This window comes from Bactrocera tryoni, unplaced genomic scaffold, assembly GCF_016617805.1.
Source record: "Bactrocera tryoni isolate S06 unplaced genomic scaffold, CSIRO_BtryS06_freeze2 scaffold_11, whole genome shotgun sequence".
Lineage (NCBI taxonomy): Eukaryota > Metazoa > Arthropoda > Insecta > Diptera > Tephritidae > Bactrocera > Bactrocera tryoni.
In genome coordinates, this window is record NW_024395824.1 from 15076450 (window position 1) to 15092670 (window position 16221).

The 16221-nt window shown below is 37.2% G+C and overlaps 1 protein-coding gene across 1 annotated transcript in view; it reads left to right on the forward strand.

Annotated features, from left to right (window-relative positions):
* Positions 1–14881, forward strand: part of LOC120779531 (ankyrin-3) — a 107176-nt gene extending 92295 nt beyond the window's left edge. Inside the window, exons 6-11 of the mRNA XM_040111877.1 lie at positions 7589–7961; positions 10276–10360; positions 10426–10650; positions 10707–12649; positions 12840–12906; positions 12962–14881. Of these exons, the coding sequence (XP_039967811.1) occupies positions 7589–7961; positions 10276–10360; positions 10426–10650; positions 10707–12649; positions 12840–12906; positions 12962–13400 (3132 nt within the window). The 3' untranslated portion in view covers positions 13401–14881. The remainder of the gene's footprint in view (positions 1–7588; positions 7962–10275; positions 10361–10425; positions 10651–10706; positions 12650–12839; positions 12907–12961) is intronic.
* The last annotated feature ends 1340 nt before the right edge of the window (positions 14882–16221 follow it).

Consider the following 16221-nt stretch of genomic DNA (forward strand, 5'->3'; position numbering starts at 1 on the left):
CGGAAGAAGTGGCAGAAGGAAGCTGCACCCAGCATGGGTGGTCTCAATAAATAATTGGCGTTAGCCATAAATATTATCCATATCTAAAATATCTCCCTTTCGCTTTTTTTTGAATGGCGATCAGAGAACTTTCCTCACTTGCGTGAACTTCTGCACATGATTCCATCCTTTAGTTTTTGTTAAATAAATATGTTGATTTGAACAAAAAGTAAATATTGAATTAAAACTATTTTTGAACTATATAATGTAAAATAAATGCGCACTAACGAATTAGCGAAGTGTTAGGGGACACAAAAATGCAATAATAATTTAAATCGAAAAACTACGTGCTTCAAATGGTGGTAATTTTCAACATTTAACGCAAATATCTGGAAAACTATGCGTTTCCCTATAACTATATATTTTCTTGATCTGGAGAACCTCCTCTATCCGACCATACCCATTTTATTCCCAAAATCCTGGGACAGTATTCTAAAGCTGGCTCCATATTTCTTATCTTATATTATTCAATATTCTAAATATGTAGAATAACAAAATAACTAAATATATTACTGCTCCCCGACTAAGCGGATCCATTAGGTACCAACTCACCTGTTCATTTTTTAACAATATTTTATATAACTCAGCGCACGTGGAGCAATTTCAATCAAAACATACATTTTTAAGTAATCGTTAGCTTATTTTTATACTCTCGCAACAAAGTTGCTAAGGAGAGTATTATAGTTTTGTTCACATAACGGTTGTTTGTAAGTCCTAAAACTAAAAGAGTCAGATATAGGGTTATATATACCAAAGTGATCAGGGCGACGAGTAGAGTCGAAATCCGGATGTCTGTCTGTCCGTCCGTCCGTCTGTCCGTCCGTCCGTGCAAGCTGTAACTTGAGCAAAAATTGAGATATCATGATGAAACTTGGTACACGTATTCCTTGGCTCTATAAGAAGGGTAAGTTCGAAGATGGGCAAAATCGGCCCACTGCCACGCCCACAAAATGGCGGAAACCGAAAACCTATAAAGTGTCATAACTAAGCCATAAATAAAGATATTAAAGTGAAATTTGGCACAAAGGATCGCATTAGGGAGGGACATATTTGGAAGTAATTGTTTTGGAAAAGTGGGCGTGGACCCGCCCCCTACTAAGTTTTTTGTGCATGTCTCGGAAACTATTACAGCTGTGTCAACCAAACTCTACAGAGTCGTTTTCTTCAGGTATTTCCATATACAGTTCAAAAATGGAAGAAATCGGATAATAACCACGCCCACCTCCCATACAAAGGTTATGTTCAAAATCACTAAAAGTGCGTTGACCGACTAACAAAAAATGTCAGAAACACTAAATTTTACGGAAGAAGTGGCAGAAGGAAGCTGCACCCAGCCTTTTTTTAAAAATTGAAAATGGGCGTGGCGCCGCCCACTTATGGACCAAGAACCATATCTCAGGAGCTACTAGACCGATTTCAATGAAATTCGGTATATAATATTTTCTTAACACCCTGATGACATGGACGAAATATGGGTGAAATCGGTTCACAACCACGCCTTCTTCCAATATAAAGCTATTTTGAATTCCATCTGATGCCTTCTCTGTATAATACGAGTATAAACATTAGGAACCAATGATGATAGCGGAATAAAACTTTACAAAAATACGGTATTTGAAAAATATGTAAATGACGTATTATGAAATCTCGATTATCACTTTACCATGCGAGAGTATAAAATGTTCGTTGACACCCGAACTTGTTAAATATAAAATTCTTGTTAAATATAAAATTCCAAATATAATGTTGGCGTAAAAAATTATTATGTTATGAAACTAGGTCAAAATTCATGCCATATAACTTAATCACAGTAAATGAAAGCATCTGTAGCTTGAAAAGTGGGTGTAGCCCCGCCTTCTACTTTTCATATAAAAGATGTCTTAGTAAAACTTTCCAAAAATATTGTCCTAAAGGTGAGAAATTTATCATCTATAAATGGTTGAAATGTAAATAAAACAATCTACGCAATGTCTATCCCGGCAAATATTTGTGATATTTTAATTTATGGGTCTTAGCATCAAAAATAAACAAGTTTAGCGAAATGTATTTTAAAAACTAAAAATAGTGAAATAGTGTCAAGTAAAATCTTGTTCATAAATTAAAAATAATTAACATGTATAAGGGGATGCAACTTCTAGGTCGCTTATAGTGATGTGTAAAATATTTTCACTGAGGAATTTTTGATAAAAAATGGACAAATAAGAAGTTGCCTGGTGTTTTGTAACAATAGATATGGGACATAACAACTAACTAACTAGATGTAACTCGCTACGCATCTTCTAGAATTGCAAATGAAGGGATGCCAAGTTTACAGTTATTCTACCCAAAATCTGTGATGAGCTCTATTTTAAAAATTGAAAGAAGGACACTCCAATGAAAATTACCGACATATGTGAAGCAATCATGCCATTGAGACGGTTCAAAACACTATCGAGTATGACAGCGCGGTATAATTAAGACGAATGATTGACAAATTTCCATCGTAGGTCGATTTAATGCAAACTTAATAATACTTCAATACATACCATCAGAGCCAGCAAATAGCGCAAATAAACAAAGAATAAAAACCATGCATTTTGAAAGATCAAGGCATGCGTGTAATTCTTGATTTGACAGCTGGAGTAAAAGGACAGAAACTACTAGAAAACACACGTTGCCGTAGTTGGAATCACCTCAAAAATAAACCCGAGTTTTCATCAGAGCTAATAGAACGAAAGTAAAGCATTTTGTTTTACAACGAAAACTACCCTGGAGGATGGAGTCATGTGTAGAAGGGAGGATGGAGTCATATGCAGAAAGTTCTCTGATCGCCATTCACTTGGGAGTGGCCAGAAGCGATTCTTTTACACATGGCTCAAGCAGCTCACTACTTCCGGTCTTTGACCAAGTATCCTCTGGGTAGCCTAAGAACATCCGTTCGAAGGCGAGCTAATGTGAGAAGGCGAAACATCCCCTGGATAGGGTTGTGCACTGGGTTTGGGACCCGCCACGTAAAAAAAAACACCCCCAATGAAAGGAAGCAACAAGCCTCGGATAAGAGACCCCCCTTTGCTGTTGTTAACTCGGCTATAATCGCGTAAGCGGTGTCTACGCCAATTAAGAAGAAGAAGAAAACTACCCTCCCATCTTACATACAAGGTTTGTCCGGAAAGTAATAGGACTGAGTCGATTTAAAAAAATTTATTGAACCAATCGTTACAATTCTTTAAAAACTTTCAAAATAGGCGCTTTCTGCGTCGACGCATCGCTGCCAGCGCGATTGCCAAGCATTGAAGACATCACGGAAGGCATTCTCCGTAATAGCCTTGAGAGCCGAGGTGCATGCTGCTGGGTCCCCTCTGTCGTCTCAAAATGAAAAAACAGATTGCCTCTTTGTTCGGGATCATACTCAAAGATCCATGACTCGACACACAATTTTTTTTTTGCAATAACTCTTTATTTATTTGATCTGTTTTTTTTTTTTAAAGCCAAACAATAAGTTATAAAATCTTAAATCTATTTAAAAGCTGGACAAGCTCAAGTAAGTGATTGAGCTGTTTTGGTGATACATTGCTCTCTAGTACGCAGGCATATCTCATCTTTTACGGCGTGTTTGATGGCAGCAATGTACCAAAGCATTATCGAAAGGGTTTGGGTGATCTCGGAGTTTAGATATATATTTAATTCCGCTGTCTTCTACTTCTTTCTTTACCATAGGAATACCAAGGTCTTTATGGATATTTTTATTACGCATGTACCATGGTGAACACGTGATTGTTCTAAGCAATTTTGATTGAATGCCATTCATGCAAATCGGCTTTATGACCGCATTATATAAAAGCACTTTATTGTCAGGCTATGTTTTGAGTTTGTATTTAAAAGCCACTTTAAATTTGCAGCTCTAATGCTCTAATGAATAAAGAGGCATTTGGGTGTTAAATTACGTTTTGTAAATCTAATTTCCTTAAATATCCGGATTTCTTTTCCAAAAAAAAAATAATTAAAACATTTTGTATTTTGTACTCATGTTTTCCCCATTAGAAATAAAGATAAATTAATTCGAAATAATAAAACAACTTGATTTCTTAACTTACATTTCAAATCTGTGAGCGACTATCTTCTTGCTTTGTTTCTGATAGCAAAACCGATAGAAGTGGTTTCCGCGACACCCAAACCCGATGCAAATTCTGTTTAGAATATCAAACCAATAATATCTGAATTCATGACACCTACTATTTTATTTAATCGGTTTCAGTTCTGATTCCGACAACTATCAGATTCTACAACACCCCTGATTGTTCATTTTTACTGCTGGACACATTTTTGGTCTAAGCGAAAATGTAACATTCTCAAACTTTTGTTAATTCACATTTATACGCCAGTTGGCTAGTCATTCTTCGACAGAACTTAAATGCTCCGCTAATATTCTTGATGCTAAAATGTGGCAATTGCTACGGCTCACTTTAGCTGTATCATCCGCAAAAGTTGAAGTTAATACATTGTTAGCTGTTGGAAGATCTGATATATATGTATATTATGTATAGAGTTGGGCCTAAAACGCTGCCCTGTGGTACACCAGCCCTTATCTGTCCTTCATCAGATATGAAATCTTTTACCATAAATTGTCTATTTAAATAAGATTCCAATGTTTTATACAACTCTAAAGGAACAATTTTTTTAAACTTATATAAAAGACCTTCATGCCACACCTTCTCACCCCTGAGCTTCTTCTTCTTAATTGACGTAGACACCGCTTACGCGATTATAGCTGAGTTAACAACAGCGCGCCAGTCGATTCTTTTTTTCGCTACGCGGCGCCAATTGGATATTCCAAGCGAAGTCAGGTCCTTCTCCACTTGGTCCTTCCAACGGAGTGGAGGTCCTCCTCTTCCTCTGCTTCCCCCTGCGGGTACTGCGTCGAATACTTTCAGAGCTGGAGTGTTTTCGTCTATCCGGACAATATGACCTAGCCAGCGTAGCCGCTGTCTTTTAATTCGCTGAACTATGTCAATGTCGTCGTATATCTCGTACAGCTCATCGTTCCATAGAATGCGATATTCGCCGTGGCCAATGCGCAGAGGACCATAAGCCTTTCGCAGAACATTTCTCTTGAAAACTCGTAACGTCGACTCATCGGTTGCTGCCATCGTCCAAGCCTCTGCACCATATAGCAGGACGGGAATTATGAGCGACTTATAGAGTTTGGCTTTTGTTCGTCGAGAGAGGACTTAACTTTTCACTTGCCTACTCAGTCCGAAGTAGCACCTGTTGGCTAGAGCAATCCTGCGTTGGATTTCCAGGCTGACATTGTTGGTGGTGTTAATACTGGTTCCTAAGTAGTCGAAATTATCTACAACTTCAAAGTTATGACTGTCAACAGTGCCGTGAGAGCCAAGTCGCGAGTGCGACGACTGTTTGTTTGATGACAGGAGATATTTCGTCTTGCCCTCGTTCACTGCCAGACTGTGCTTCCTTGTCCAGCCTGGAGAAAGCAGAACTAACGGCGCGGGTGTTGAGGCCGATGATATCAATATCGTTGGCATACGCCAGCAGTTGTACACTCTTATAGAAGATGGTACCTTCTCTATTTAGTTCTGCAGCTCGAACTATTTTCTCCAGAAGCAGGTTGAAGAAGTCGCACGATAGGGAGTCGCCTTGTCTGAAACCTCGTTTGGTATCGAACGGCTCGGAGAGGTCCTTCCCGATTCTGACGGAGCTTTTGGTGTTGCTCAACGCGGGGATACCAAATTCAGACATCGCGGCATAAAGGCAGCTTCTTTTCGTGCTATCGAAAGCAACTTTGAAATCGACGAAGAGATGGTGTGTGTCGATTCTCCTTTCACGGGTCTTTTCCAAGATTCGGCGTATGGTGAATATCTGGTCGGTTGTTGATTTGCTAGGTCTAAAGCCACACCAATCAATTTGTTGACGGTGGGCTTTAATCTTTCACACAATACGCTCGACAGAACCTTATATGCGATGTTGAGGAGGCTTATCCCACGGTAGTTAGCGCAGATTGTGGGGTCTCCTTTTTTATGGATTGGGCATAGCACACTTAAATTCCAATCGTTGGGCATGCTTTCGTCCGACCATATTCTACATAGAAGATGACGCATGCTCCTTATTAGTGAAGAGAACTTTTTGTAGCGTGCATACTGTGAAAATGGGTAAAATCCGTTAATAACAAGGCCTACTCCCTATATAGTAGTTATGTTGAAAATTACTAAAAGTGCTGTAACTTACTAAATAAATGAGCAACAATCCGTAAATTTCATGACCAGGATGGCAGGAGGGCTTTATAGGAGCGGGTATCAATGGGTGTGACACCGCCCACTTTTAGGTGAAATCCTATATCTCAGGATCTACTTAACTAATCTCAGCCAAATTTGGAAAGTGAGGTTACCCAACCATTTCTGTTAAACCCTTTGAAAATGCCCGAAGGCCTTTTTCTCAAACTTGTAAATTTTTAATCCCAAACATCTTGCATTAACAGTCAGAATCGATCCCAACATCGGAAATAAAAAATAAAAATTTTATATTTAATCCCAACATCATGGATTTACTCAAATTTTACCAAGTCGATCAATGTAACCTCACGATATGTAAATTTTTACACACAGACAAGACATGAATTAGATCCATCAGATATTATTATTATTTTGCAAATTATAAGATTGTTCACTTAAAGGTTGTTTTTAATACTTAATTCCAAGGGAGATCTTCATAAAGATACTTTTTTTTCTTATTAAATTCAATTCTGTTAGATGCAAACCGTTGGCCGGTTATCAAATTGTTTAGTAATATCAAGTATTTAGAGATTATTTCCACACAAATACCAATGTTCTAATTTTAGCATTTTAATTTATTCGTTCGTATTTATATACATATATGTTGCTATAATTAAATTGCCACACATATCTACATAATCTACAAATTGTAAGAAATATTATTTAATATTGCACTAGTACATGTATAAAGACATATAGAGTAGCTATAAAGTTGTATAGCTATGTACATATACTATATAAATACAATTATATTTCTAAAAAATACTTAGTAATTTAGTTAGCATGAGACTTGTATTAGAGATAGAGATCTTTTTCCGAATAGTTCTAAGTTTGCCTACGGTGTACCAATGCGTACATAGTATATCTACATGGATAAACACATGCTATTAATTTCTGTGGCTACCAAATACCATACCATATCTAAATACAATTATATTTCTGGAAAAACTTACGCAAATTAGTGAAAATAAAAATTGTACTAGAGATCGAGATCTCAAGTTTAAAAATAAATTCAACGTTCATTCGTATTTTCTTAACAAAATACCCAAGTGAGTTCAAACTGAATGTATAGTAAGGCACGTTTTTTTTTTGTTTTGCACTTACATTTTTGTTATTCTTGTGCCAACGTTATTATTAATTTGTGTGTATAATTTTGTGTATCGCAAAATACACATACAAATTTCTGCATATTTAGCCGGTAATAATAAAGATTGTATTCATTTAGAAGAAAAAGTGATAATAATCATACTGTTTTTATTTGCTTTTAAATCTTTTTTATTTAGAACGGCCAAACTGCACTAAGTATTGCTGACAATTTGGGATATATTACTGCAGTTGAAACTCTAAAAGTTGTAACAGAAAAATCGGTAACGAATACTATAACTGGCGTACTTGAAGAGAAATACAAAGTAGTAGCACCAGAATTGATGCATGAAACCTTTATGTCAGATTCCGAAGACGAAGGTGGAGACGAAAATATTGACCATCAACAATATAAATACATGGCTACTGATGACTTAAAAGCGTCCGATCAAGATAATCACAACTATGACACAACCAATACTGACGATCACAATGATCATCAGCAACAAAAACATATCCAACAAGTTCTTCAAACAGAATCAACTGGTCGTAACATTATTCAAAACGATAAAGGTAAATATCTACCACTTTTGAAGATATTTTACTACTATAACATATAAGGGTAACATGCATGGTTATGTGTCAGTGGTTATGTGCATACCTATAGTCGTATGTTCATAGTGAATAACTTTTTAAGTGTGGTAATTTCTAAATAAATAGATACTGCATAGAGATAGATAAATATTGAGAAGGTCACAATTCCCCTCTGTCACAACGAATCACATAAACCCAGCACACTGATGAATTCCAGTATACTTCTGGGTGCTATAGAGGATATGTAATCCCTATCCGGATATATGGATCCAAGAGCCATATAAAATAGATGCTTCTTGAGCTTGTAGTACCTAGTGTAAAATGCGATAAGCAGCAAAAATTTGTCTTACAAGAGGTTAATTACATTTTTAAAACCTAGTGAGGTTGTAATTAGCCATTAGCAACTTTGTCGGGTGCATGCCTTGGAGTTGGAGTTGTTGCACTTACTTGCTGAAATCGGATTAAGTGCCGCTTGGCTAGCGCTGAGAATGGCGAAACTTTCATTGCAATAATTGCGTTAGAGGTTTATCTACACACACTGACCTATAGCAAAGACCTCTGCTTGGTAAATGGTTGGAAAACGTCCCATATGTATGTAGAGTTTGTAAACGGTCCTGCGACTCCTGCACCAATTCCCTCCGGGCCCGTCTTTTCAGAAAAGCGAGCCTTACATTTGCCTCGAAGTTTAAATATATGTCATGCCCGTCTGCGTAAACAGAGCTTTCGAATAAGAATGAAACGATTTAAAAAAAAAGCGCACTATAAGTTAAGGAAATTCAAATGTTATTTAATGTGAAGTATAATCGATACAAATAAGATAACATCATTCAAATGGCCTCCACTACTTTTTTTGCATGAACGAGTACGATGAAACCAGTTTCCGAGTACTTTTTCCACTATTGGGGCCATAAAAATTTGGATATCATCGATATATATATTGTATATTGCTCTCTATGGACAGTAACGGCGTCACCAGCTTCATTTTGAAAGAAGTACGGGACGATGATACCACCAGACCCAAAACCACACCAAACTATCAATTTAGGTGAATGTAATGGTTGTTCAGGAATAATTGTCGATTTTCTTCTTACCAGAATCGACAGTTTTGTTTATTTACAGCACCACTCAGATGCGAGAGAACTTCATCGGAGATGATGATTTTATTAAAAGAATCGTTATCGTTTTCAAGTTGTTCCAGGCAAAAGCAGCAAACTCATGACGTTTACAGTTGCCCAATGGCTTCAATTCTTGAGTGACTTCAATTTTATACAAGCCCAAATCCTTTCTCAAAATCCGCTAGGTTTTGGTTTAAGATAGAACGTCACATTGTGGTCTTTCACAAAATTTGCTTAACGGCAGCAATATTTTCATTACTTCGATCAGTTTTTTGTCTTAATGACACTTGAATGTTATGTAAAGAAACTGCACGCTTGAAATTTTCCACAATTCGACGATTAGCAGCCACAGGTGGACGATTATTACGACCGAAAAATGGCAAAAGCGCACGAAAAGTTGCAATTGGAGAATGATAATTTTGGTAATGTTGTTAACGTTGTTCATCTCTCCATGATGAAATTTTAAACATTAGTGAAAAAAGAAAATACATATGATGAGTTGAATATGCCCGAAACATCTCTTTGAAATCATATCATCCCTATTGGAAAACCTGGTAGCATAAAAACAACTTCCATTCAAACTGACCAATCAAAATCAAGATAAAGATCTTCACAAAATATTATTTTTCTGTTATTAATTAACCTTGAAATAATGTAGTTAGAAATAACTAACTAACGGTTGAACTGTGAATGGTAAGAAGTTACCGGTTTGCTGTTTTTGCTTACGATAGCTGTAGCTGAGCAGCTTAAGATCGCAACGCTTAAAACTCTCTTGCCTTTTATGACTCGGCTAATTCCGTTCGTTCGCGGATTGCGGCCCTCGCTTCGGTTGGGCGGGAGGAGGGTAATCGTTGGGTATTTTTATTACTGCAGATACTTGTTTTTTTATATCGCTATCACTCAAATAGTGCGGGAATACAACAAGTCTTTCTCGGAGATAATATTGAATTTTCAATGGGTACTATTGAAGACGTCGACGGGAGCTAATTGGTTTAGCACACAGCTATGTGTTTTTTTAACGTTTTTATTTTTGGGCCTATACGTATCATTTCATATGGGTCAATAAAGGGATAACGTATTGGAAGAGTATATCTTCACAAGCACCCAAAATGCTTGTCGAGATGTTTAAAGTTTTCCACTGATCGCAACTATATTTTAATAATATTATTTTTGTTTAGCTGACATTAATTTTGCATCATCAAATCAATATTCTTTGAAGCAGAATGACAATGTTCCGATTACTCGGCCTCCTGTTCACTTGGGGTAAGTGTGTTTTAATTGAATGGATATGTAAGGTGTTTACTAATATAAATATTTACAATTTCCAGTTTCCTGGTATCGTTCCTTGTGGATGCACGTGGTGGCTCGATGCGAGGTTGCCGCCACAGTGGAGTTCGTTTGATTGTTCCCCCAAAAGCTTGTACGCAGCCAACACGTATCACCTGTCGTTATGTAAAACCACAAAGAGTACACAATTCGCCTCCTTTAATGGAAGGCGAAGCCTTAGTTAGTCGTATAATGGAATTATCTCCTGTCGAGGGCAAATTTCTTAGGTATGTTATTTCCATGGCTAAATGTATATACTGAAATGTTTCTCCTTAATTTTAAGGTCAGTGGTTCTTGAGGTACCGCATTTTGGGTCACTGAGAGACAAGGAGCGAGAAATAATAATTTTGCGTTCAGACAACGGAGATAGCTGGCGGGAACATACATTGTTCGATAGTGATGAAGTTATGCAAGACTTTCTTCAGGAAACGGCAAATGGTGAACTGAATCCAATGGAAGATTTGCACACTAGTCGTATCGTACGCATTTTAACTCGCACGTTTCCACATTTTTTTGCGGTAGTATCTCGTATTCGGCAGGAGGTTCATGCTATTGGCCCTGACGGTGGCACCGTCTCTTCAGAAGCGGTGCCGCAAGTACAGGCAATTTTTCCGCCTAACGCTCTCACTAAGAAGATTCGTGTCGGTCTTCAGGCACAGCCAGTTGATCTGAACGGTTGCAGCAAACTTCTGGGCCAAGGTGTGGCTGTGTCGCCAGTGGTTACCGTTGAACCGCGCCGTCGGAAATTTCACAAGGCTATTACGCTCAGCATACCAGCTCCAAAGGCGTCTACTCAAGGGATGGTGAATTCCCCTTACACAGGCAATGTTCCAACTTTACGGCTTTTGTGTTCAATAACAGGGGGACAAAATCACGCGGTCTGGGAAGATGTAACTGGGTCAACACCCTTTGCTTTCGTAAAGGATAGTGTCACATTTACTACGACAGTATCGGCACGTTTTTGGTTAATGGATTGTCGTAATATCTCGGACGCTAGCCGTATGGCCACTGAACTATATTCTTACATGGCTCAAGTCCCATTTGTGGTAAAGTTTGTGGTTTTTGCCAAACGAGTTTCATTAAATGAAGCAAAAATTTCTGTGTTTTGTATGACGGATGACAAAGAAGATAAAACCCTGGAGCAGCAAGAGTACTTTACCGAAATTGCTAAAAGCAGAGATGTGGAAGTGCTTGGCGATCAAGATATTTATTTGGAGTTTGCAGGCAACTTGATACCTGTATTGAAATCAGGCGAACAGTTTAATTTAAAATTTCAGGCCTTCCGCGAAAATCGCCTTTCTTTCATTGTGCATGTTAAAGATCAAGAGGAGCCTTACGGTCGCATAAGCTTCATGAATAATCCGAAAGTTGGTATCCGTGAACCACCACAGGAACCAATCTGTGTATTAAACATATCACTAGAAGGTTCTGATATTGTTGATAGTGTCAATCGTTTTAAATGTAGCCAGAAATGTTTAAATAATATAACAATTGATCCTGGTCTCAATTATAAAGATTTGTTAAATGCAGGTTTCAAGATAACAGCGTTGAAACTTTCAAATGACTTAGACGGATCTTCAGTTGTTCGAGAAGAAGGTCTAAACCAAGTAAATGTACTGCAAATACATCCAGAAGGAAACAACACATTACACCGAGCCGATATACGCTTATCGGATGTATGTAATTTTATAAATGATGACTGGATACGCTTGGCTAAAGAATTGGGTGTCCCCGAGACCGATTACGAGGTTATTAATGCGGAATACACGGAGAGTCCATCTCAAAAAGCAATGATTATGCTGCGACTTTGGTTGCGTCAACAAGGTCATAAAGCCACAGGCAACCGCTTAGAGCATGCTTTATGCAATATTAATAGACGCGATATTGTAGACAAATGTATATTTAATATGGAACCTGTGACTGATGCCATCGAAAAAAACATGGCTAAAACTACACTAGATCGATTGCTGTTTAGTGGACAAAAATCCCTTAGGAATTGTATATTAAAGAAAAATGAAATTCATGGTGTGAATGATGTGACGGTACCCACTGAAATCGCAGAAGGTATATCTGCAAATGGCGCGTCAATGAAGATGAATTCACTAACACCCAATAATATATCACAATTGATACAAACAAACTATGGCATAGATAATATACGTCGAATCGCTGAAGAGCATGTTGTGCAAATATTAGATGAAGCTCAAAAGCACATTGAAGGAGATGGTGAGTAATACTAGCTTAAGGGCATTTTAACGAGTAATTTAATATTTACAGTACATAAGTTAGTCAAGTAATCATAATACGGAAAAAGGGGAAATACTACATGTTTTTAAATAATAACTCAATTGGTAGAATTTTCAGAGATTGCTAACCTCTTTATAAAACTAACTATTTATTTATATGGATTTCACAGGTTCTTCTCGATCTATTATCCAACGAAGTAATATTACAAGTCCTGTACAGGTAGTAAAGAGTCTTGGGTAAGTTCAATGGAGATAAAAATAACACTAATTTTAAGAAATCAATATTTCGTAGTAATGGAAAGAAAGCTGGTACGACCGAAACCCAGAATATTAGTGCGAACGACGGTAACGTGTTACCTATGTTCAAACAGCATGAACAGGAACATATTGTACAGCCAGATGATGCTCTAATACATCATATAATTGATCGAACGTCCAATATTAATGTTATTCCGAATGTTTATGAAGGTGTAAACTCAACAACTCACTACCGTAGTGACGGACATGAAAAAAAAACGATGTTGCTAGATATAGAAGTGAATAAGCAGAACCCCGAAGACGCGTTAATTGAAGATTGTATGGGCAAAATTGATAAGTTGCCTGTTGGAGCGTTAGAAAAAGTGTCTTCAAGTATACTGGCTTCTGTCAACAATGGTAATGAAAGTACACTTAACTCGTCAATTACATCAACTATAAATGAAAATAGAAGTAATATATTTGAACAACAATAAAATTCTATGTTAGAACCGTAAGCATCATATGAAAATATCTTACACAGGCTAGCGCACACCTTCTGTTACAGATCCGAACCAAGTAATCTGTTGCTTGGTAATTACACTTTTTTTTTATCTTAGAAAGTTTAAGTCTTTTCTTTATTGTAGTTTAAAGTATTGAAAAACCAGATCGAGAAAATGGCTAAAAGCCTTATGTACATACATATATGTCATAGGATGATGTCTGCGAGTTCCTGAATTCTTTTCTGCCAAGTAAGATGTACAAACGAAAATAAGTTGTTGATGGCAATAATTTTCTATTTGTTTGAAATGATGTCCGCTTAATCAAATGTTTTGGGAATGTTCTTTTATTCTATGGTCATCAATGAAAATAAATATTTAGATAAAGTGGAGGTTGCAATGAGCTGAAGCATTTAATTAAAGAAAAATCATGAAAATGGCAGTTATATAATAGAATACGAATGTAATAATGTGTTATATGCATATAACATGTGCTCGAAAAATAGTTGTCCACCAAATAATAGAAAAAGTGACGTTTCGTAAAATTGAACCCATTTACAAACAAATAGTAAACAATTTTGTGTGTAACGATAGTCATTTTAGAATTTTGCACAATAAAAAATTAAATATTTTTTGGTACGATAGTTATTTTAGAGCTTTCTTCAATAAAAATAAGCTTATTCAATATTTCCTTTTCAAAGTATTCCTTAACAATGTATTAACTATTGCATAGAAAAAAACCTTTTTATAGTAGTAATTTTTACAAGTACTTGCTATTTTGAAATATGGTAGCCATTAAAAGGTAAAAAATCTAGGATAACAAAGGAAAAGCGTACAGAAAAATTTTATCAAACGGCTAAGCTAAAGATATTATGCTTGAGTACAAATTCGAAATATTGAGTCGTAGAGATTTTTTTTTAAACTAGCATATGAAAAGCATAAGATTTTTTTTTAATTCTGACTCTCCTTAAACCCTTTCTTATTTTGTCTTTGAAACATTATTTTGTTAACACTTCAAATTTATCTCGTGTAAGCTGCAGTGACAGAGAATAAAACATAGTAATATAAGTAAAACAATTTTTCTTGTTTTAAAGTGAATAAATAAATTTCATTTGTCGCTTCTGGTATTTGGTGGACAGCTGTATATACTATACGCAGCGTATAGAATAAAATTCTTATTCTTATATTATATGTTCAATAAACTGTTTTTACATTTAGTATGTTACATCAGTATATAAAGTTTTATTAATCCACCAGCATTCACACACCAAACATATTATTTGCATTAAATGAAATCTATAATATGTTTTAAAATGCCTATTACTTTAAATGTCTGTATATACGCTTGTTTACGTATTTATTTACATGTAATGCCCAAATGAAAAAGTAGTAAAGGTAATTATGCATGCTAAATGTTGAAACCTGTATTGTAAAATTTAAAGCAAATAAAGAAAATATTTTAACACAAGTCTATTGAACATTTCTTATCTTCTTCTTCTTTATTGGCGTAGACACCGCTTACGCGATTATAGCCAGGTAACAACAGCGCGCCAGTCGTTCCTTCTTTTTGCTACGTGGCGCCCATTGGATATTCCAAGCGAAGCCAGGTCCTTCTCCACTTGGTCCTTCCAACGGAGTGGAGGTCTTCCTTTTCCTCTGCTTCCCCCAGCTGGTAGCCGGTCCGTCGAGAGAGGACTTTACTTCTGAATTGCCTACTCAGTCCGAAGTAGCACCTGTTGGCAAGAGTTATCCTGCGTTGGATTTCTAGGCTGACATTGTTGGTGGTGTGTATACCGGTTCCTAAATATACGAAACTATCTACAACTTCAAACTTATGACGACAAGAAATATTTCGACTTGCTCTCGTTGACTGCCAGACCCATTTGCTTTGCGTCCTTGTCCAGTCTGAAGAAAGCAGAACTAACTTGGCAGTTGTTAAGGCCAATGATATCAATATCAGCAGCATACGATAGCCGCTGTACACTCTTATAAAATATTGTACCTGTTCGACTAAGTTCTGCAGCTCGAACTATTTTCTCCAGAAGCAGGTTGAAAAGGTCGCACGATAGGAAGTCACCTTGTCTGAAACCTCGTTTGGTATCGAACGGCTCAGAGAGGTCCTTCCTGATCCTGACGGAGCTTTTGGTGTTACTCAACGTCAGTTTACACAGCCGTATTAGATTTGCGGGGATACCAAATTCAGACATCGCTGCATAAAGACAGCTCCTTTTCGTGCGGTCGACAGCAGCTTTGAAATCGACGAAGAGGTGGTGTGTGTCGATTCTCTTTTCACGGGATTTGGCGCATGGTGAATATCTGATCGGTTGTTGATTTGCTATGTCTAAAGCCACACTGATAAGGTCCAATCAGTTTGTTGACGGTGGGCTTTAATCTTTCACACAATACGCTCGACAGAACCTTATATACGATGTTGAGGAGGCTTATCCCACGGTAGTTAGCGCAGATTGTGGGGTCTCCTTTTTTATGGATTGGGCATAGCACACTTAAATTCCAATCGTTGGGCATGCTTTCGTCCGACCATATTTTACAAAGAAGCGGATGCATGCTCCTTATCAGTTCTTCGCCGCCGTGTTTGAATAGCTCGGCCAGCAATCCATTGGCCCCCGCCGCTTTGTTGGTCTTCAGGCGGGTAATTGCTATTCGAACTTCTTCATGGTCGGACAATGGAATGTCTGCTCCATCGTCATCGATTGAGGTATCGGGTTCGCCATCTCCTGGCGTTGTACGTTCACTGCCACTCAGTAGGCTCGAGAAGTGTTCCCGTCATAATTTAAGTATGCTCTGGGCATCGGTGACT